Below are 23,435 nucleotides of genomic sequence, written 5' to 3' on the forward strand. Positions count from 1 at the left end.
TCTTGGCAGGCCACAGGCATACTCTCAGAAGCTCCAGAGGGTCCTATCTTGACACTTGGGCCCAGAATGTTTGACAACTTCTGGGTTTTCTTTCCTATCAGCCTCAAGAACTATCCACTGTATTTGAGCTAAGACCAGGGATGTCTATCATTGTAGGCCCTGAACTCCACAGAGCATTCTGACCCATCATGCATACAGGGGAAGCAGTGTTAGCTAGTAATATAGAAGGTTGGGCCTTGGAATAGCAGGGACATGAATGAGACAGGCCAAGAACAAGATTCAGGGCCCCAGGCAGGCTTCTGGAGCCAGCAGGATGTGTAAGCCAAGGCTCCAAACCCATGGTACATGCCCCAGCATCCCACTGCAGTTTCTCCTACATATCTCCAGAAAGATCATCAGGAATCTCACGGCAGTTGCTACAGGGACATTAAACCATAGGCAAAGTTTCTAATTGCCTGGGGCTTTTCTGAGCATGAACCTGGGGAAGGTCATACATGATGTTGAGCATCATTAAACACCATTGTCACTAGTTACTACAGCTCAGCAAAGAGAGGAAAAAACCCACCTCATAGCTGAATAAGCTTGGAGCCTCAGACACACAGGTCACTGGTACAATTCACATCTCACCTAAGACGAAGCTGACAGAAACATCTTCCCTCCCTTCATCCAAGACTTCAAAATGCCCCAGAGACTGTCAGAAACACAGATGAACTACAGTTTGATTCCTGAGCATAATTTGAGCTTTATTCCAAAGTTAACGTGTGATGCTTTTAGCTATTCTAAGATAGGGAAGAACTACAGAGGAAGAACAAAGAGGAAGATGAATCCCCCTAGTTCCGCTTGTCCAAATGACTAAGACTTTTAAGAGTCTGCAGTTCAACCTGAGCTTCCCTTTACCGAGCCTCAAATAAAGAACTTTCTATTGGCATTACTTCCAAACAAAGTCCTTCGTATCTCTGGCATCTTTTCCAGGGCTGTGATGCTCAGCCGGCTTTCTAGGGTATTGGAAACCTTTATTTTCTGATTACCACTGTAGACCTCCACCCCTCCAGCGGCATTGGAGGCCAGGTATGCATCTTGATCGACCTGGATGTCTGAGTGCTTTTGGCAGAGCACCATGTACTGAGGCGTCACCCTCTGTACGGCAGCCTCCACCAGGTGGAGGTCCTGTGACCTGCAGCGGACAATCATCACAGGCTCCAGCAGCCGGAGCAAGGCTTGGAGCACGAGTTTATCCAGCAGTTCTTGGTAGGTATCTATATCCAACACAACTCTGCTGAGTCTCTCCTTCGCGTCCCTGAGCAATTCCAAGACGAGATTGTCTCGGGCTCTCAGGACTGTTAGCCGCGCCTGATTCCTCATGGTGGACAGCTGGATTTTTTTCTGCTGCTCTATCTGTTTCTCCTTCTTCTCATAATAATCCATGATCTTCAGTCGCTGGGTTTGCACCAGGCGGCCTTTCTCAATGTTGAACTCTTCCTCCGCCTTGGCATCTATCTCCTCCGCCTTCTCATTGGCTTCCTGCTCAATGAAAGCCGTCATGTGTTTGATCTGCTTCTGCACATCAATGTCAGTCAGGGCCATGGCTGCTCCTGGAAAGGGGGGGCAGAGGGCCTTCCGCTGTCGTCAATGTAGAGTTTCCAGAATGGCACTAATGTCCCAATTCCTCCCTGTGGAGTTCACAAAGAAGGAAAGGGGAAATCAGAGTCTGAAGGGAAAGATCCTGGAGACCCGCTCTAGAGCCCTTGGTTTATAGGTGAGTTAACCGAAGTCCACAGACGGTGGTTCCCTAGAACTTCAACCTCTAATCACTCATTGTTACCCAATTCCAGGAAGTTAGGGCCATTCTAGTCCAGAATTCTCTAGGTGATGACCTAAGACTCAGAGACCAAAGAATGCCTCAACGTGGGGCTGCAGAGATGGCTCAGCCATTAAGACTTGAGGTCAGTTCCCAGCATTCACATGGTAGCGCACAGCTTCCTGTAATCTAGTCCTAGGGGACCTGACACCTCCTTATGACCTCTGCAGTCACAGCATATAGGTGGTACACAGACATATATGCAAGCAACCCCCCCCCACACACACAACATTTAAAACAACAAAGATCAAAAAATAAACAAACACATTATGGTGTGGGAAGGACTGAGGAGAATCTGAGAACCTGGTGATGCAGGGTTCAGTCCAGGAAGACTGCTCAGAGGCAGAAGGATTCACAAAACCTGTAAGGATTAGATGCAAAGACTCAGTGTAAGGTTAAGTGCACAGGAGCACTGTGGGAGAGGTGTGGGGTCGGAGAGGAGTCCAAAGGCAGTTTCTATGCCAGGAATGGTTTCCAGGCTTCTGTGTATACTTGATTCTCCTGGGGGACCTTTAAGAAGAAATCCATCTTTGAAGGTCTCACTCCATACCTGCTGCTCACTCTACACCTGCTGTCATCAAAATCTCTGCCAGTGTCGTCTGGGATTTTGTATCCTAGAAAGACTCCCTCACGGGCTAGAGAGCAAGCATGCTTGCCAAGCAATCCCAACAACTTGTGTCTGATCCCCAGGACCCCCTCTATGGAGTTTGTCTTCTGACCTCCAGCACTACAGTATGTGTGGATCCACACACACAAACCCTCATCACACGCACATGCACATCCTCCTCCAATAATAATAGCAATGAAGAAGTGGAGGAGGAAGAGGAGAATCCTCAGTCTTGGGGTATGATTCAGTGGTAGAGCATTTGTCTAACATGCACATGACTGGGTCTCATCCTAGCACACCAGAAACAAACAAACACAATGAGCAAAAAGACCTTTCCCACTAGGTAAAATGCTGCCCTCTGGGTCTGATATGGCCATGGCACTCAGGAGCTCAAAACAGCTCCTGCACAGGACCCACAGAAGACTGAAGTCATACGTATTCAGTCAGAGACAGATGAGGGGTTAGCAGGATCCCCACCCCACCCCGAAAGCTAACAGCAGTCTCGAGCTGACAGAGGAGAGAAAGCCACTTTCTTCAGTAATAGAGCCATCTGGGAGTGACTCATGCCACAGGAGATAATGCCACACCCACATGACTGACCTGCTTAGATGCGGCAGGTCACAAAGCAAAACCAAAACTAAACAAAATCAACAAAACAAAACAAAAATAAGACAAGAAGGCATGTGGAGATGTGGAGAGAGGAGAGGAAGCATGGTGTGGGAGGAGGATAAGGAAGGGTGAAGGATGAGTGTGACCAGAATGTATTATATACACATATGAGATTGGTAAAGAATAAATTGATTTAAAAAATAAACCTCAAAGAATCTCATAAAGCTCCAGAAAATGTCTGAACAAAATGAGAATATTCAAACAAGAAATCATAAAGAGACTAAAATTTTAGAGCTCAAGGGTACTTGACTTAAGGAGAGTGTGAAGGCATAATGAGGACTAGTGAGGTGGCATTGTAGGTGATGGCACTTGCCACCATGCATGAAACCCTGGGTTCCATCCCACGTGGCGGAAGGAGAGAAGCTGATCCAGTAAGTTTTCCTTTGAACACCACACCTGTGCCCTGATACACATTCATGTAATTTTAAGTTTTTGTTCAAAAAGGCCAAGCGTGGCGGTGCATGCCTCTAATCCCAGCGCTTGGGAGGCAGAGGCAGGTGGGCCCTGTCTACATAGTAAGTTCCAGGCCAGCCAGAGCTAGACAACAAGTTCCTAAAGAAAACAATTTTTATCCAAAAAGAACATTATTGAAGTCATGTTTTTTGGAGGTACACTTCTGAAAAACTAAGTGTTTTTTGTTTGTTTGTTTGTTTGTTTTTTGTTTTGTCAATGAAGCAAAATATTCTCTGCTTCTACATCAGACATGTCAATTAAATCAGCGTTGAAGGCCCCCAGAGGGACTCTGCTGGTTACCAGCTTTTGGAGCCAGAAGAAAGGATGAGGAGTGTGAGATGTAGGGCACCGGCATCCTGTGGAAGAACAAACACACCAGGCGAGCCCTTACTGCTTCCCTGCCAAGAGCCGCCTTTGGTCTGCTGGCGCCGGGAGTCTGACACAGAATGTGGAACTTGGAACACACGCTGGAACCTGGCACTGCCATATCCTTCTGCACACATGACCCTGGCCATCTGACCAGACAGCTCGAATTCACAGAGCAAGGCCGCCCCTTAGGAGGCCTGGCCAGTTCTGCCAAGAAGAGTCCAAGAGAGGGTTCCTTGGCACCTGGGCTGTAGCCGGAGCTGATTCTCTCACACTCAGAATCTCAATTAAGTTGGCACAGAATTGGCCCCACTCCAGGGTGGACTTCCCTTAACAGACATTCGTATAAACTCAGGCAGCCAGTTTATTAATTTACTAATGAAAAATACAGCTGCCATGCTGGTGGGTCATGGCCTTTTTTCTTGAAGGCAAGTTGCCCGTGGAGCCAAATCCGAAGGCTGTTTAATGAGCAAGCCGTCCAATGACAATTCACCAGTTGGCCTAAGAGTCGCTCTTGTCCCAGGGCTGCTGGGCTCCTGTTCATGATGGGAGTGCCTCTTTGTGCCCAGACAGGTCCACCTTCCACTGTGCAGGCTCCTCAGTAAGGCTGCCCGATGCCCAGCTCTGCACTGATCAGGCATGTGATTTTCTGAAGCAGCTCAGGCCCCTCCCCATTTTCCTCAAGACTGTAATGGGAATGTGATAGCATCCACATGGCGGGGCCACTGCTTGAAGTGAAGGTTTATCACAGTGGTGGGCGGAGTCAGCCTTCGTGGATGGTCGCTGCCATCAGCACACTGCTGCTTTGACCTCTCCTTGAGTTTGGGGGCCCCTCCTCATCGCAGTCCCTCCTTGGTGTAAAGGCTCTAGATGAGATCTGACTTTCACACACTAGCCTTGCCGCTTTATTAAACTGGTAACCCCTGGCCAGAGTTCAGGATTCTTCTAACATTTCATGGTGCCTTCATCCATAGTCCAGACACAGTCACAGCCTCGGTGGCGGTGGGGAAGGTCTGAATTCTAAGGCTCCGGGCTGGGGTGGATCAGCTCGCAGCTCATGCAGCCCACAGTTCCGTGGCTCTCTGTGTGCACCGGCTTCTGCAGCAGTCATTACCGCTGGTCTTGGAAGCAGCTGCAGAGTGGGCTGGGCTGGAGTTCGGGGCTGGAGCGAATGTGTCTGCAGGAACGCGGCTGCCCATGTCATGTGTCTGGCAGATGTAACTTCCCGCCTGTCTGGGATAGAGATTATGAGCTCACATGGGCTTGTGGTTTAAGCAAAACAACAAACTGAACTGAGAAAAGCCCATGCCTGCCTGAAAGTAGCATTTGCTCTGTCTGCATTTGGGGCTGAGGCCGGGGTTGGGGCCCCTAGGCCAGACACACCTCCCAGCATCTACCCCACATACAGTAGCAGGACATCTTTGCTGCTTCAAACCCCAAACACATGAGCCCAGTTCCACCTGGCAATGTTTGTTCACCCGGTTCCCTCAAAGAAAATGTCCGCTTGGCTATTCCCACCATCCAGCATGAGTCACACACTGCTTCTTGGGACTCTGGACTCCTCAGAATGATGACATCTGGGGCTCCAGCAGAGCAGGTGCAGGAGAATGCTACTCCAGTATGACTGATTCGACTAAGGGCTTAAAGTCAGAGAGAGAAAAAAAAAAGGCCTTTCTCTTCCCCGTCTTCTTAAATTGCAAAATACAACATAGATTCAGAAAAGGACACAGAATGCAGATGTGCAGCTTAATGAATTATTACTAGGCAAATGTTTGGTAACTACCACCCAGCTCAAGAAAGGAAATGTCAAGGGCTCAGTGGGTAAAGGTGCTTGTGGCCAAACCTAATGGCCTGAGTTCGATCCCTGAGACCCACATGAAAAAGAACAGACTCCCCCAAGTTGTCCTCTGACCTCCAAACATGTACACGCCAATACACGAACACTTCCACACAAAATAAGCTAGTTCGTTCTTTCTTTCTTTCTTTCTTTTTTTTTTTTTTTTTTGAAGGAAGCAGTTAGCACTGCAGAAGCCCCTGCTGTGACTGTGAGGATGACATTTCAGACCTTGTGGTTTTGTATTTGTGGGTGTGAGAAAAGTCCTGGTGAGGAAGTGTGAGCTTGGAAGTCTCTGTTTCTTCAGGCCCTCACCTGTGCAAAGCTGTATGCATCCTAGAAAAGTGAGGAATCCTGAACCGAAGAGGAAGCCAGGAACCTTGCTCAGATCGTGAGGCAACCATCCCTCACTCCCTCTTTGTAAGCAAGCCTGGGGCAGATGTTTGTGGCATGGTCTCACAACCCCATCAAAAGGGAAGCAGAAGCAGATCAGGCCTCCAGAAACTTAGGGATTGCCAAGCAACAAGAGGAAGGGGTTTTCCAGGGCTTGGGGCTTGAAACTCGGGACTGTGTGCAGAGACGAGGAAGTAGGTGAAGAAATTTGAATGCAAGGGAGGGGGGCATCCCCTTCTCTGTCTTTCCAAAAAATATCAGCTGAGCAGTGTGTGAGGCACTGTGCCGGCGCCAGAACAGAATGAACAATAAGGAAGATGCTAGTCTGGCTCCCAAGCCCTTGGTGTGATGGGGGACATAATTTGTAAGCTAAGAATCACAGACCAGAGGGTTAGGCATTAGCAATGTCAACAAAGCTACAGGAATGAAGGGATCCAGCCCCCAGTCCTTTTCCCCGAGCCCCACTAGGCTCTGTTAGAGTGTATTGCCCTGCAGACAGCTCAGTCTTGCAAGTGGGTGGTTTCAAATGTCTGGGTGTTGACAATAAAATTCAAATGGGAGACAAGGGAAGGAAGATAAATGAAAGGGCGTGTAGACATTTAGAGATACTCAGACCAAAAAAAAAAAAAAGAAGTTTCAAGGTGATCCAGTACAGTGTCCTAATTTGGAGTTAAGTCACCTGGAAAAGACAGGACCCGAGTAGAATTCACAATTGGGGGGCTATCCAAATTGACAGGAATGCTCAAGACTTCATGGAGACCCAATTCCCTTTTATTATTATTTTTTAACTTTTTATTGATTCTTTGTGAATTTCACATCGTGCACCCCAATCCCACTCGTCTCCCTGTCCCTCTAAATCTGCTCTCCACCCTTGCAACCTTCCCCCTAAAAGGAAACAAAAAGTAAAAACAAACATCACCAACAACAAAATCTCACCATGGAAGCTTCGGTGTGTCACACAGTATATCCTTTTGCTTTACTTGCAAATGTTCATCCCAATGAGTCACTGGTCTGGTTGGAGGCCTCTGGCTTCTGCTACACTTTTAACACTGGAATCTCATCAGGACTCCTCTCACCTATCCTGCTGCTGCCCTGTGTCCTGGAGACCCTGCAGCACTGGATCTGCGGGACAGGCCCCTTCACATGCTCCAGCTCCGTAGATGGGGTGGATGTTGGGGTGGGCCAACTCACAACCCTGGGTCTGGGCCTGGGTGGCGGCGAGTTGTTCATCCCTCCAACTCTGCTGCACCCACACCCCCGGGGCCAGTTCCTCTGAGCTGGCCAGGGTAGGCAGGGGGCTAGTTCTGCTACCTCCTGCCAGCACACATGGGGCTAGCTTTCCCCTGCTCATGCCAGCAGGACCAGCTCTCCTGCACTGCCCAGGTAAGGGGAGGGGCTAGCTCTGTGTGTTCCTGGAATATCAACACGGCCCAGGCAGCAGGCCAGAACAGCGATGTCCACATTGACACAGGGCCACAGATCCAGACAAGGCCCTCAACAGCAGCATGGGGCACGACATCACTATGGCCTCAAGTGGCAGCACAGCTACTCACATCACCACCCTTGGCAGTGACTTCAGCTGCCCAGAAAAACGTCTGGCTAAGATGTGTGGAAAGTTACCTGCCACTCAGAGTGAGAAAGGGTACAGGGAAAAGAGGGGCACAGAGAAAGTTGGCTATAGGTTTCAGGTGAGTGGCAGATCCTGTGGCTTCCAAATAGGGTTGCAACTTGACCAAACACTGGTCTAGGAAGACTCACCAGGTGTGGCAGAGGCAGGTGAGACCGCCCGGCTATAAAGCCAATAGACATTGTGCACAGATGGGGCCTGGAATGGAAGCGGAGCAGAGATATGCAAGCTATCAGGTTTGACACTTGAATGCATCAGCTGGGCTGGGGGAGGCTGGGGGAAGGCAGGAACCAAGCACCACTGCTCGCTTGCTCGCAGGAGCAAGCTGGAAAGAGGGAAGGCAGGAGCAGAGCGTTCATCTGATCCAAGAGCAAAAGCCCACTCCTAGAGAGAAAAACCATGTCTGGAAAGCATAGACTTCTTCAGTGCTCACAGTGAGAACTGCATACAGTCCTGGACACTCCATCCCAGCCGCTAAGCAAGTTCTGGCCCGGGCTGCAGAACATGAAACTCCTGTTGGGGCCACCCCGAAAGGGGAAGAGTGAGCCAGACAAGGCCACAATTTACACTGCTGGGGGCAGTGGCACGTCTGTAATCCTAGCACTCAAGGAAGCAGAGGCAGTCAGAGCTCTCCGAGTTCCAGGCCAGCCTAGACTACAAGGCAAGTCCAAGACAGCCAAGGCTACACAGGGAAACTCAGTCATGAAAAACCAACCAACCAAGCAAACAAAGGAATCCACACACAACCCACAACTTGGCATCTTCTAAAACATCTGCAGGACAGGCATTTCAGATCAGGTTCTCCCCAAGGGCAGTTTGCTTCAAATTAGCTTAGCTTGGTTTTCAGGAACAAGTACTTCCAGAATCCTCCCCTAAACGACACGGCCAGGTCTGTCATAATAGCCTATTCCCTGATAACAGCTCCTGTCCCAGCTTACTTCCTATTGCTATGATTATACACTGTCCAAAACCAACTTGGAGAGGAAAGAGTTTATTTCCTCTTACAGCTTAGAGTCCATCATTAAGGGAAGTCAAGGCAGCAACCTGGAGGCAGGGACTGAGGCAGAAGACACAAAGGAATGCTGCTTCATGCCTTACTCTGCCTGCTTTCTTATACAACCCTGGACTACCTCCCGGGGATGACACCACCCACAGTGGGCTGGGTCCACCCACACTAATCATTGATCAAGAAAAAAAGTCAGGCATAGAAGCACACACCTAGCTCTTAGAAGGCAGAGGCAGATGGACCTCTGTGAGTTTGAAGACAGCCTGATCTACAGAGTGAGTTCCAAGACAGTCAGGGTTACACAAAGAAATTCTGTCTCCAAAAACCAAATGAGAAGAAGGGAGGGAGAAAAGGAGAGAGAGAGAGAGAAAGAGTAAAAGAAAGAGAGAATGAAAAAACATGTCCAACAGATGTACCTGTGGGCCAGTCTGATAGGAACATCTCAAAAACTGAGGTGACTCTAGTTTGTGCCATGTTGGCAAAAAGTGAACCAGCACAGGGTCAGAGGATCTGGCTTTGACACAGAACTGGAATGTGTAAAAGAGATGTCAGTGAGTAGCCTGCCACCCTCACAATGGCCCTGGAAAGGCCAGTGGAACCTACTAGGTGAGTCATCACACAGCATAGCTTCCCTGCCTCAGCTCCAAGGTCCCTGCCTCCCTCTGACCTTACACAGAACCACAGTCCTCTAACCGCCTAGGCCACCAGGAAGCCTCAAGCGAGCAAGCCTCAGGATGAGGCGAGTGAGCAGCCCTGGGATATATCTCCTCAGAGGGAGCTATCTGTCCAAGATTCCAGCCTGCAAGCAGAGAATGGCCCCAGGAAGGAACACAACTGTTCAACCTCAGAGACACATGGCAGCCTCAAGTGACACATTCAGAGCAAGTGCTGCTCAGATACCAAATACACTCTCATCATGTGTCTCCTCAGAGACACAGCTCACCCTCTGGCACGGGGACAGTTCTGGTTTGCAAGAGAACATAAATGTCGAGCCTACACTGTCCTTCTCCATGTCCAAGGTCTCTTTAGGGACTTCTCTGGAAAGAGAGCTATTTCCCCTTTTCTTTACTCATCTCATTGCTTCCCACGGAGGCCAGCATGATGCAGCAACCATAGCTACCCACTGGGCCCACAGACAGTATAGCTGGGTAGTGAAGACAGTGCCCCTGTAAACTGCCAAGAACCTTGAGGGAGGTTTCAGCCCCTTGTAAGAACGAGAGAGGACTGAATGTGATGGCGGCGAGAGGGGCACAGTGGCCGGCTCCAGCGGGCTGTATACAGTCTACATCGCTGGGCACAGGCTCCACAAGAATTTGTCCAGTGTGGGGGTTGTATGGATTTGCCTGGAGGCTCTAAGACTCTGTGACTGTGAGGCCGTCATGACTCTAACCTACATTCAAGCAAAGGTGACACCAGCCAGACTGGTCCTGCCTCCTGGGAATGTTTCCCCAGGGCCCCTGCATGAGCCCTCCAGATACCGACCCAGGAGGTCAGGGGGAGCCAGGGAAAGGTTTAGGGTAATTCCCCGGGGGGGAGCTCAGGGTGGAGAGTGTTTCCCAAACAAGGGAAAATTATTTCAGTTCTTTACAACCTGTTTAGCCATGGAGCATGTGGTGTTTCTGAGCTGTAAGTTAGCTCTGGATCTATGGAACATTCTGGAAGTCCCCACACTTAGGTCAAGGGCTGTAGTGAAGGACAAAGGAATTTTTGCCTCCCATACTGATAGGCATTTCTGCACCAAAGAAATGAACCAAATCAAGCCAAATTAAAAGTATAAACACAGGTCTATTGAGGGGAGCTCTCAAGCAGATTAACTGGACCAAAGGAACAGGGCCAGGAAAGTCGCCAAGCAGGCAGGGAGACAGAGGGGTGCTATTCTTACTGTAATTTATTTCTATAGGTGATATAAACCATGTAAAAATTTTTTATTAGCAAAGGAAAGTGTCAAATATTTGTCTATATATTTTACCACTTCTGGGCTCTTAATTTCATTTGTAGAGATCTGACTTTTTGTTGTTGTTGTTTTTGTTCTATTTGTTTGTTTGTTTGTTTGTTTGTAGACAGGGTTTTTCTGTGTAGCTTTGGCTGGTCTGGACTCACTTTTTAGGCCAGGCTGGCCTCAAACTCACAGAGATCTGCCTACCTCTACCTCCCCGAGTGCTGGGATTATAGGCACATGCCACGGCATCTGGTTAGATCTGACTTTTCATCTGGTATCACTACCTGAAGAACTTTCTTAATATTTGTTGTAATAAAGACCTTATAGTTCAAGGTTTCTTTGCGAGCCCAGAGAGATGGTTGAGGAGTTTAGAGACTGGCTGTTCTTTCAGAGGACTGAGGTCTCAATTCCCAGCACCCATGACTGTCTGAAACTCCAGTCCCAAGGGATGCCTGCCTCTGGCTTCCTTGGGCACTAGCCATGCGAGTGGTGCACAGACAAATATGTAGGCAGAACACCCATACACGTAAAAAGAAATAAAATAGCAATTTTAATTAAAAATATTTAAGCCTTTTGATATCTGAAAAAAAAAAAAAAGCCAAATTTCTTTTGCCTTCCATTTTGGAGGACAGTTTTTGCTGACTGTAAAATCTAAGCTATTATGATGCTTTCTTTTCCTTTTTTTCAGTGCTATAAAGATTCTCTTCCATTAAACTCAGATCTACATTATTTCAGATGAGAAGTCAGTTATCCTAGCTTTTGCTCCTTGCCACATAATGTCTTTTTTACTTTTTACTCTCAATCTTTCTTATTTTTAGTAGTGATTTTTAGTAAATTTTTTGTTTGTTTTTTTAAGACAGGATTTTTCTATGTAGCCCTGGCTGTCTTGGACTCACTCTGTAAAACCAGGCTGGCCTTGAACTCACAGCAATTTGCCTGCCTATGTCTCCCTGAGTGCTGGGATTATGGGCATGTGCCACCATGCCTGGTGTTGAAATTCTTAATTAATAAGTTTCATAAAACTGGAATGACCTCAAATCGTTCCTCCCCAAACTTAGACTCCAAATTTGTGTACACATAAAATCATTTAATGTTGCTGTGCCCATGCAGGTGGGCACATGCGCGTGCGTATATGTTCTTTAGTTTGGATAGTTTCTATTGATAAGTGTCAACTACTGATGCTTCCTTTTCAAAGTCCAGTGAATCACTCCCTTCAGGTAGTGAATACTTCTACTCTAAAACTTCTATGTGGTTCTAAAATAATTCTTCTGTTTTTCTCCTTATTATGTTCATGCTTTCCTTTAAATCTTTGTGCATATTTTAAACTTCTCTTTAAGTACTGGTCTGCTAATTGCATTCCTGGTTTGCTCCTCTTGACTAATTTTCTATAATTTTGTTGCAGCATCCCAACCCATTTGCATGTGCAGTAATTTTTAACTTCTTGAATTGTTTTTTTCTGGATACCTGTATTTTGTTGTTAAAAATGCAGATTTCTTTTATCTGGCAGTGTTTGTTAATAAACTCGCTCTTTCTGAGGCTCATCTCTAAACCTTGTTGGAGAAATAGCTAAAGTCACCTTGACGTCAAAGCTATATATAACCCTTCTACTGGAGTCGCCATTGAATTCCCTGGACTTTCAATAAGGCCTCTTCATATTGGCTAGCTGAAACCTAACCGTCTCCTGCAGCAGCGTGAGCCCTGTCCTTCGCTTAGCCTGGGAGAAGCTCATCCCACGCATATGCAACTTGGTATTCAATACCAGACCAGGGGTCCCAGGAGCCACTTTTGCTTCCCTTCTCCTCTGTGATATCTGGCCTTGGAAAGCCTTCCCAGCAATCTCCTTGGCTGAGCAAGGCCACTGTTCTCTGCTTGGTGCTTCCATAAAGAAAATACTCCTACAGAAATTTAGGGAGGCAATAGGGCTTTTACTACTTCATCCCTTTCCTCAGGAACTTGTCCCTGTCCTCTACACAGTCTGATATTAGGAACCAGTGGTCTTATGCAATTGGTGCCATTTTCAAGTTACATCAGGAAGATTAGTCTAGCACTGTTGCTATGGTAGACGTGAACAGCGCTACATTGCTTACACAAAGTGCATTAATGTGGTTATCTGCTTGTCCACCCCCTTCTCAGGAGGCTGGGTTGCAAGCAAAAGAAACCATGGCTGCTTAAGCAGAAAAATGCAGGGAGAACCTTTAGAGAATCAGAGATAGCATACAGGGTTGTAGAAGGGCTAGAGACTGTTGGAGATGGAATAATGTCCAGCTGTACAACCTGAGAGCCACTTCCAGGAAGAAAGCCACTTCCAGCACCATTGCTGTCACCTAGCTTTCAACAAGCCATGTATATATGCCACGTTTGAACCAGGAACTCAGTCATGCCACATCTACGACCACTGCCTGCCCTGAGGTACCACTGTCAAGAACTGACTTACATGCCAGCCACGGAAGCTGAGCCTCCAGAGAAAGAGTGTGGCTTATATCTAACCCAGGTCTCACTAACGCATGAGCTTAGCAAGGATTGTCTGCACTGTCTAAGAGCTTTACTTTAAGGTTAGCACACCTCTTCCCACCGAGACTCACCAACTAGAGCAGCGGTTCTCAACTTTCCTAACGCTGCGACCCTTTAATAGTTTCTCATGTTATGGTGACCCTCAACCACAAAATCATTTCGTTGCCACTTCAGAACTGTAATTTTGCTATCAATCATAATGTAAATGCCCGGCACGCAGGACATCTGATAAACAACTCCAAAGGGGTCAGGACACACAGGATGAGAACTGCTGAACTACAAGATGTTCCACACTCCAATTGTGTTTCTGATGTTCACTGACCAAAACACCCACTGTGAAAGAATAGCCACACAGGAGTGTGGCTGGTCGACATCATTGCCTCCAACTAGATCTAAACACCTCACGTATGTGTCTGCTCTGAACCAGGAACTCAGTCATACTACTCTTAGTACTGAAGCACAGGATTAAACACTTGTTTCATTTCTCATAGAGAAATCTGTGTGCCATCTTTCTTTGAAGCTTATGGAAGGGGACAATTTCCAAATTATATGAGTGTCTCATTCCAGCATCCTTCACCCCCACTCTCTTCTTCACGTTCGTGATAATGCTTTGTCAGCCTTTCCCTGTCTCTCCCGTCCCCACTCTGACTTAGTCTCCTATTCTCCAAATCCATACTCCAGTCCCAGAGTGGTCTTGAATGACAGGCCTAAGTTCGTTGTTTCCCTCATCTACAGTCTTCCACGCATTGTGATGGACTGTATAGCAAGTAGCATGAGCTTGGAAACAACATTTCAAACCCTAGCCCTGTGCTTGGCTGAGTAACTGAGCAAGGTTCTTAAAGTCTTGGCAAATTCCTTACCTCGGCTATAATGAGGGCACCGTCAGAATTCTTTTGGTTACCAGTGGCTGCAAACTAACTTCAAATCACTAGGCAAAAAGGAGAGCTAGCTGAAGTAATTGATGGTCTCCTTAATTGACCTCAATTTGACAGTTGAAGAGCTGGTAAGGCCTCGGGAATAGTAGAGCCATAAACTTAAATTACCTACATGCACACTTCGTGTTGACTGTGTGTGAATGCATGTGTGTGCACACCTGCCTTGAGGACAGCACCTCCCTGCTTCTCTCTGCTCTCAGTTTCCTGCTCTGGCTACTTCCTGAGTGGCCAACAGTTTTCAGACCCACACAAGCCAGCTATGAACCCCAAATTCAAAAATTTCAGGAAAGAGCTTTGCGTGTCTTGCCTTGGATTCGGTACCCATGTGGGGTCAGTCCTGGGTGTGGCGGGGATGCGGGGGGGGGGGGGCTTCAGGCAGGATGTGTAAGATGAAAGCTTCCAGTCAAACCACATGATGACAGACATGAAATTACAACGGATGTTTATCAGAAGCAAACGGTGCTGTCCTAGACAGACCAACTAATAGCTGCTGTCTATGAATCTTATCTTGCGTAGTCATGTGAGAGATAAAATAAGATTATCTACATCCCTGAGCACCAAGTACCCCTCACAGCACAGGTACTGCCCTCAGCAACACCCTGCCACTCTCTCCCTCATCCACCATGTCCTTGCTTTTGGGGCCACTGCCCACCTAGACGGTGCCTTTGGTCCTTACTTGGTGGATGAGATATAGCCCCCTGATTGTGTGCACCCCTATGGGAACAAGGATTGACAAACTGTCCACCTCAGGTGATCTCCATGCCCAGGAAGTTGGCCACTGCATTCTCTCTGCTTTTCCCAGGCTTTCTCCTGTCTGCAAATCCTCCATCCGCACACCCACAGCTGTGCCCTGCTGCCTCCTCGGCTCCTCCAGAAGCCCGTTCTGTATTCTCTCCCACAGTACTGATTGCATTATATAGCAATTATCTGTTTGCCCATCAGTTCCTTTCCGCCCTCCCTCTAGTGATTGTGGCTTGCCAGCTAGCTCTAAGTCCCCTGCCCAGGAAGAAAGCCTGGCTTCTAGTCGACCTCAATTCATGCTTGTTAAATGGAATACTGAATGAATCAATGAGGAGGAGGAAGGAAGGAGTAGAGGAAAAAAGAGAAGGCTGCCTAGACAAGTTCACTGTTCTCACACAGACCTGCATCTGTTTCAGTGTTCGCAGCTCAAAACAAAAGGAAATAAGCAGAGGCCTATGGGATGCTTAGAAACAAAGTTGTTTCCTGTCCTCTAGTCCTTGACATTTGAGAGCTGGTTTTGGTTTTGTTCGGTTTTACCACTTGGACATTCTCTCTCTCTCTCTCTCTCTCTCTCTTTTCTTTTCTTTTTTCTTTTTTTGCCCATGGGAAAGCGAGGGTCTTGCAGAGGTCTAATTATTCCAGCCAAAGGGGAGCGGGGGAGGGGGGCTGAGAAGGCAGCATTCTGGATGACTCCCCCCCCCCCCCAATCCACATCCATACCAGGTGTGACCGTCCCCAGAGCTCTAATATTCTTGGCAGTCTGCTGTTTGGCATTACTGTGGGCCAAGGGAATGAGGTCACTGTCGCCAATGAAATCACCACTGCATGATTCATCCCACATTAGTTCCCAACTTGGAGCGTGCGTTGAGATTCCCAAAGCTTCCCACAGCCATCCAGAACCTGGGGTCCCTGTGAGATGAGCTCACATTTTTAGAGCAGAAAACGGAGGCCTAGAGAAAGGCAGCCACACTGCTAACTTGTGGTGCTTGGCGCAAATTCAGCTTTCTGGCAGAGCTGGCTCCCACAGCTCTTTAACCTTTTCCACAGATCCTTCTTTCAGAATACTAGCCTCTGCAAACAGCAAACTTTCCTCTCTTCCCCTCTATGGGAAAGTGGCAAGACCTGACTTCAAGGCAGTGTGCTGCCTTTCTTAAGCTTTCAGAATTTATGAAGTAACTTTCAGATTTATTAATGCAGTCAACTCAAGTCCCTCCACTGAAACGCAAAGGGCGGGTGTGGAGAGGTGCTCCTCTGCGTTCACAAGGAACTTTAAATAATACGCGGAATCTTCCCTGGTAGAATTGAAATTAGGTTTAGGATTTCAGAACTGGCACCTGGGAATAGTGAGCGCGAAATGAGGACATCACAGTAAGCACTTCCCCAAGTACTCTTCAAGTCTTTGACCGCCGGGAGTAACACGAAGCCTTTTTGTAACCACTTCCCAGGTACCGTTTCCTCACCTAAACCCCGGGTTGAGGGTCTGAATGACCCCACGCACCTCTCAACACAGCAATCTGTACCACCATGAACCGGTGCGAGGAAGCGATTTTCCTGTCAGCAAGCTGGGGATGGGCTGCGGTGTGCGCCTTCGCCCCAGTACCGTTAGGTTTAAAGTAGCACTCGGCCACAAAACTGGCCCTGGCCAGACAGGTGTTTCCGGACTTGCCAGACAGAGAAGCAGGGTTGGCCCTGGATCACTGGCCAAATCTCAGAGCATGAGGACAAACCAGATCTCAAAGATCACAACCGAATGCTTTTGGAGAGATATTTGGGACCCAAAGGAAGCTTCGGACAATGTCGCCTCCAGGGGGAGCACAAATAACATTCGCGTTCTTCTGACAAGGGCTCGCCCCTTTGTGGCTGGTTGAGGGTGCAAAATGCTGCATCTCTCTTAGTCACCAATTTCATAGAAAATGACTCAAGCTCGTGCTGCGAAAGGCGTGGGGTGGTGATGCTGAAGAGCAAGCAATAAGCCAGGAGTCGCAGCTCCCCAACTCAAGAGAACCCACCACCCTCGCAGCCTCCTCTCGCCTTTCTAATTATTGTCATTATTTGTATAACCCTCCTGGCCGCCGTTCCTGATCTCTCGTTGCGTGGAGCACTTGCGGGCCACTAGGATGGCTCCTGCCTTCCAGGCAGAATTTAAACCTATACATCTGTGTAATTTTGCACAATTGCGTCACCGTTGAAGTCGTCGTGGTTCCCCCAAAGGCCTCCACGTCTCCTCCCCGCACCGGGGCCTGCGGACGCTTCCGGGCTGTAGCCGCACTTTCGCGAGGAGCCCTGGGCTCCTCCCGACCGGCTGCCCGGGAGCCCCTCCCCCAGCCCGTCCTCCGGGCCCCCCGGGCGCCTCCTCCTCGGCCTCCGCGCCGGCTCCGCGGGGAGTCAAGCTAGGGTGAGCGGCAGGACCGCACGGCGGGCGCGGGCTCGTGGCGCGCGGCCCCCGGGAGCCGCCGGGACCGCCCTCCTCCCGGCCCAGGCGGGCGGGGGCCGGGGCGGCGCGGGGCGGGCAGAGCTGCCTGGCCCCTCCCCTCCGCCGCCCTCCCCAAAGTTGCCGACTCCCCAGGGGCCGGACGGTCTTATGATCCGGCGGATCCTCCGGGGGAGGCCGGGCCGGGGAGCGGGTTCGGGCGCCGAGCGGCGGGGCCGGCAGGCGGGCGCGGCGAGCGGGGCCGGGGCGGGGAGCGGGGCAGCGATCGAAGCGGCGGCGGCTGCGCTCCGGGCCCGGCGCACCTCCCCCTCGGGTCAGGGGAACCGCTGCATGGGGCCGGGGGGGCGGCCCTGCTGCGCCGAGCGGCGGCGACGGCGGACCCCCCAGGCGGGCTGGGGCTGAGCCCGGGGCCGGGAAGGGAGCTCCGGGGGGACCATGCCCCGAGGCCGGCCGGCCGCAGCATGGCTCACGGGCCCGGCGCGCTGATGCTCAAGTGCGTGGTGGTCGGCGACGGGGCAGTGGGCAAGACGTGCCTGCTCATGAGCTATGCCAACGACGCCTTTCCCGAGGAGTACGTGCCCACCGTCTTCGACCACTACGCAGGTAAGCCTCTGTCCTGCTGACTAAGGGCTGATCCCGGGCCGGGAACTTTGGAGCAACTTTGGCCGAGCCCCCTGGCTGCCTCCCCTGAGCGTGCTCCCCTCCCCCGCCTTGCCCTCTGCCTGGCGGTCCCACCCCCGAGACTGTGCCTCCGGTCACCCCTCGCAGCAACTCCCACCTCTTTTCTGTCTCCCCCCTCGCTCCTTCTCCCACACTTCTCATTTCCCCGAGCGCCCTTCTTGACCTTCCCACGGTCTCTTCCCTTACTGCCCCAAGCCCCTGTGGGGGAAACATTTGGGAACACTCGGGTAGACGTGGCTACGGGACTTGGGAGAAGGAGGGGCGGGTACCAGGGGCCAATATTACATCTATCTCTCATGCCACTTGGCAGTGAACCGGACTCAGAGAAAAAGGGGGTGTTCTCTCCCGGGGAGCACCCACACGCTTCTCAGTGATTTGGGAAAGGAGGGTACTGAGGGAACGAATTTGCTAGACCTCAGGTCATTATGAGCTTCTCTCCCCACCCCCACTTCTGTCCTTGCAGTCAGCGTCACCGTGGGGGGCAAGCAGTACCTCTTGGGACTCTATGACACAGCTGGACAGGTGAGTCTTGGCCTCTGGCCGGTTCCCTCTGCCCCACCTTTCGCCAGCTCTGTGTGTCTGTGAAAAGCCTTTGGAGACTGAGGTGTCTAGGTGGGAGGGTGTGTCTCCCGGGGGCTCCCTCAGGATCAGATTTTTTCTTAAGTCAGAAAATTAAGGAAACAAACCAAAAAGAAAATGCAGAGCAGCGTGAACCCCCCGGGACGTGAAAGTTTTTGACTGTGTGGGTCGTTACGTCTGTTGCCTAGTGTGCGGGTCCCAACTCCTGTTGCAAAGTGGCGGCGGCCAATGGTGAGGCGCTCTTATTTTTAGTTGCTGCTGACCAGGGCTCCCCCTCACAGCCTCTGTCTGGGCCCTCATTGGTGAGTGGTCTGCCTGCCCGAGGAGCCTGATTGGTGGGAAATGGCATCATCTAACATGATGGGAAGGCATTTGGTCCTGGTTATGTTTATTACAACATCATTGCACTCTGGGACTCCAGTCCCTGAAAACGTAATTTGTGGTGTTACCAGAGGACCACAGGGAAAAAAAAGAAAGAAACAACAACCATCAGCCACTCCCTAGGGTCCGGGGTGTGGAGGGTTAAGAGTTCAGCTTGAGTCTTGGAGGAAGAGCTTTCTTCCCCTTGGAGGGCCAGGTGACTTTGTGTTTTCTTTGGAGAGATTATTGTGCAGAAAGGAAAGGAACACTTTTCCTCGCAGCCTCTGGCTAGTGTTTGCAAACCAGAAGGGCCAGGCTGTTCTCCTGAAGGCTTATGGCGGTTTGTTTCCCTGACACAGCTCTACCGCCTTTCCAGACCCACTTTCTTTCCTCTGGGGTAAGGTGATGAAGTTTTGCAGAATAAAGCTCTGCAAGTCTTCCTGACGTCTCAGGAGGAAGTTTCTGTGTATTATGCAGATTTGAGCACCCTGAGGACTTGTCAGCCGTTGAAGGACTAAGGATCTGTGGGAAGTGCAGTCACTGAGGTCTTTATTTGTGAACAGGGGCTAAAAGAAGAAAAAAGAAGGAAGGAAAAGAAAGGAATAACACCCAGATATTGTATGTTAAATATGTTTGTCTAGAATTGCCTTTCAGAATTGTGTGTTCTCAGATTCCATATTGAAGTCTAGAAATAATTTGTGGGTTGGGTTTTTTTGGGGGGTAGGAGGGAGAGAGGGGCTTGATGTGGTTCTGATTTCTGAACTGTTAGAACAGTGGTTCTCGACCTGTGGGAAAGGGGTCATATATCAGATATCCTACACAACAGGGATTTACATTGTGATTCATAACAGTAGCAAAATTATAGTTATGAAGCAGTAATGAAATAAGGCTACGGCTGCGGATCGCCACAGCATGAGGAACTATATTAACAGGACACAGAATAGGAAAGTTGAGAGCCACTGTGTTAGAACAGCTGAGGATGGTGAATGGCTGTACAGTACCAGAGGTTTCATCGAAGATGCCCGGGCCAGTGCAGCCTTGTCTGAGTCTCAGCTTTGGGGGCCTGTTTTGGTTATTATTTAACCCCGCCACCATCTGCATCAGTTATGGAAGGCAAGTACCACCAAGTTTTAAGTAGTGCTGTTGATAGATAAAAAGTTGATATTAGTTGAAAATACAGAGTTTGGGGGGGTAGTTTCTAATTTTAATTTCTCATACTACCACATTTCTTTGTTGCAATGATGGTGTTTTAACCATGCACTTTATTCAGCAGGACATGTGAATGTCAACTTTGTTTATACAAACGTATTAAGAGGTCCCTTAATACGTTCCGTCTATGTATCAGAGACCACATGTACATGTATGTATGTCTCAGGTCGCACAGCTTACAAAAGCTTGCTGCTGAGGTAAAGACCCCTGCATCGCTCCAGTGGAAGTGGTCCTTGAAAGTGCTGAGAGGCCCCAGGGTTTGTCAGATTGTTTGTATGCATATAGTACTTGAAGTAGGAGGGGTGGGGGGGTGAGGAGTGGGGAGGGTGTGATCAGGGCCATATGTCACCTGATGGTAAGCACTGGTGATTTCTTAGCCACGGACTAATACTTTTGATTTTAGGTTAAAGTTATTGATAGTTCAGTTCATTAGTGATAAGAGAAACAGCCATTACCAGACAAAGGGGTGGGGCTGTTGTTTCATGCTCAGCAGCTGGGATGTGCAAAAGAAAACATCTAAATTATGGGCCTGCAACTGCTGGTATGAGTATATGTAAAGGGTCCAGATCAAATGATTGTTCATGTGTCTTATGGAGCTTTTTGTGTTAAGACCCCATTTCTCTATAAATAGGTATCAAATTCATTTTATGATGATGATAATAATAGTGGCAAACAAATATATACGCGTACATTCTTATACATAGATGTCGAGAATTTTTAGCCAGATAGACAAAAGAGGAAATCCTGTGGGCTTTGGGACTAAAACATCTTGGGGTCAGATCTCTGTCTTGCTATACTGGGCATATAATTCTAGCTGAGTTATTTACTGTCTCTGTAATAGTAAAATGTGGATAATTAGGATCTACACTGTAGAGATGTAGGCTGCCTTAAATTCATTAACCTTTGCAAAAACAGTTGGCATCAACAGCTCTTTGTGTATAGTAGGCGTGCAAATGATATTACAAGAAATTACTGTGCTCTGCTATGGGCAGGGTAGTTTTTGGGGGGAGGGACGGTAGCAGGTGGAAGAGGACAGTGTACCCTGCCTAAAGTTGATATACCCCACTGGAGGGCCAGATCTTAGAATTATTAGCAGCGGTGTGGAGCCAGAAATAGTTTCAGGTTCTGTGCAGAAGTTGAGAAGCAAGGGGCATATGTAGGTTTCAGCTGGTTCTTTTTCCAGAGATGGTAGGATGAAGAGGAAGATCACAGCCCTGGAAAGCACTTCCCTTCTCTCCAAACTCTTTGCTCATGTGTGTGGGTGCTTGGCATACCTACTTAACTAAATGCAGCAAATGCCTCCCCCAGGTTGGCACCTCTAGTCCACTCTTTTACTCTTGGCCCTCTTGATGACTCCAGTCAAGTCCAAAGCTACAAACATCCTTTGCTCAGTTGACATAATAGGAATCTCCTGGTCAAGGGAGGGTGGTTAGGAGATGACCTTTGGTCTTCTTGAGAAGCCTGCTGTCTACTTGACTTTTTCTGCTATCAGCAGAGGGAGAATGAGAGTACAAGAGTGTGTTGGGCATCGGTTCCCATCGTGTGCTTTGTCTAGGAACATCTCTTAAAACTCCACTCACTCACAAGCATTGCTGCTAAAGGGAACTCCCCACAATCCCAACCCCAGAGTGGTCCAAGGACAGCCTGCCATTCTGACTGCCAAGCATTTTGGAGTAGAAGTGGATTCAGGCCCCTTCCTCTACCATGGGGGCCTTGCAGGGAGGTCTGGCTTTCTGCCTAGGTCTTTGTGGAAGTTCTTTTGTGCCTGGCTTTGGGCCCTCAGTGTGGGCTGTGTACTAGCCCTCTGCCTGCTCTGGGAAGGAATTAGAAAGGTGGGATTGTCCCCACTGACTCTGCTCCTGCGAATGAAAGGAAGTGGGGTGAACTTTTCCTCTGCCTAAACAAGCCATCAGGGATCTGCTTGGCAGGCTGTTCTCTGGCTGCAGGCTCCAGGCTCCATCTCTTAATCCTTGGCAGGAAGGTAGAACTTGATACTCTGAAGAGGGAAGCACCAGAGTCGGGTTTAACCTGATCTCAGAATACTGACACTCGAGAGCGTGTGTGGTGGGGTGAGTTTGGGATCCCTAAAGTTCTGGATTTAGCCACTGTCTCTGCATCCAAGTTCACATGTACGTTTTAGGCACGATGTTGCTATATCTGGCAACTTAAGCTTCCAAGTTCAGGGTTGCATACATGAGAGCTATAAATATCCCTGCTCCAGTGTCCCCTGGGGTAGCTTTTCAATGACAAATGAGATTTGCTTCACACTTGTCATAACCCAGCAGTTGTAGCTCATCTGTCCCCCTTCCAGCTCTCTGGGTACCCTTCTTCCAACAAAGGGAACCTTAGCTGGAGGCAGTGGACAGGAGGTCCCACCCATCTTCTACATTTCACGGGGCAGCACTCAAGAACCTAGCATAGTGAGAGGGGTAGAGGGAGGACTCATCAAGTGCTTTCTATCTTTAGGTAGGGTTTGTTCACAGCACCTTCCCAGGTAGACTTTTCCCAGAGAAGAAACAGCAAGCGAATGAGCTGATGGGAAAGAGATATGTGGATCAGAAAAAAGTTTTCCTACTTCAGTGTAAGTATGCATTGCACAGAAGTAAGATTGTAGGGAATGGCCCCTCCCACCCCTCAGACTTCAGGTTCCCTTAGCCTCACATTACATCCTTGAGGGACTAGAGTGAGAGGAGCCTAAGAGCTACAGCAGGTGAGAAGTGGCACTGAGCCTCTGCTCTTCCTCAGTAACCATTCTCATCTGCATTTTGCTAACCTCTGCGGAAGCTGTTTTCTACCCAGGCTTCACTGTATCACGCTGGCATGTTTGCTTTCCTCCTCTGTATTGTGAAGGTGGGCGGCCTGTCCATTCAGAAGCTGTTGCTGTTTAAAATACACCATGCTTTCCTGTGTGGGATCTGGTGGTCAGGTCCAGCTCAGGCTTGGGTCCGCAGGCAGGGACCTTAGGGTGGGGGCAGTGCCCGGTCGAGCCTCAACCTTTCTGAGCCCTTTGATCAGCTTCCAACATGATTCTCCTGAGGTCTGGTGACATTTCCAGTCTTTAAACTAATGCTTCCTGACTGGCATGTCAAGGGTGAGTGCTACAGACATAACAAGATGCTGCTCTGTCAGCCTTGGGGAGCTGGTAAGGTAGAGAGAGGTGGGGGTTGGGGCTAAGCCTGTATTGCTATGTGTGCCACAGAGCTAACCCCTATTTATTTATTTATTTATTTATTTAT

General features: G+C 49.1%; 2 protein-coding genes across 6 annotated transcripts in view; one reads left to right on the forward strand and one right to left on the reverse strand.

Annotated features, from left to right (window-relative positions):
* Window positions 1-903: 903 nt before the first annotated feature.
* Atp6v1e2 (ATPase H+ transporting V1 subunit E2) lies at window positions 904-16,472 on the reverse strand. Of its 3 annotated transcripts, none has more exons than XM_055623193.1 (2): window positions 16,438-16,472; window positions 904-1,670 (listed from the first exon to the last, which is right to left on the reverse strand). In XM_055623193.1, exon 2 carries the CDS (start codon window positions 1,582-1,584, stop codon window positions 904-906), a length of 681 nt encoding a protein of 226 aa, XP_055479168.1. In that variant the 5' UTR covers window positions 1,585-1,670; window positions 16,438-16,472. The 3 variants fall into 3 exon arrangements, with proteins under 3 accessions (XP_055479168.1, XP_055479159.1, XP_055479175.1); XM_055623184.1 differs by lacking the exon at window positions 16,438-16,472 and adding an exon at window positions 16,400-16,424; XM_055623200.1 differs by lacking the exon at window positions 16,438-16,472 and adding an exon at window positions 2,162-2,198.
* A 1,168-nt stretch (window positions 16,473-17,640) lies between these two features.
* The window catches only part of Rhoq (ras homolog family member Q), a 33,577-nt gene continuing 27,782 nt past the window's right edge, over window positions 17,641-23,435 (forward strand). Inside the window, exons 1-2 of one of the 3 annotated variants that reach the window (XM_055619309.1) lie at window positions 17,641-17,973; window positions 18,515-18,573. In XM_055619309.1, coding sequence (XP_055475284.1) covers window positions 17,832-17,973; window positions 18,515-18,573 — 201 coding nt within the window. In that variant the 5' untranslated portion in view covers window positions 17,641-17,831. The remainder of the gene's footprint in view (window positions 17,974-18,514; window positions 18,574-23,435) is intronic. The other 2 variants (XM_055619316.1, XM_055619300.1) reach the window with 2 other exon arrangements.

This window comes from Psammomys obesus, unplaced genomic scaffold (assembly GCF_907164565.1).
Source record: "Psammomys obesus unplaced genomic scaffold, mPsaObe1.curated_primary_1811, whole genome shotgun sequence".
NCBI lineage: Eukaryota > Metazoa > Chordata > Mammalia > Rodentia > Muridae > Psammomys > Psammomys obesus.

Coding starts and splice junctions, on each gene's coding strand:
- Atp6v1e2 (XM_055623193.1), bottom strand. CDS start 1,584: ATGGCCCTGACTGACATTGATGTGCAGAAGCAGATCAAACACATGACG.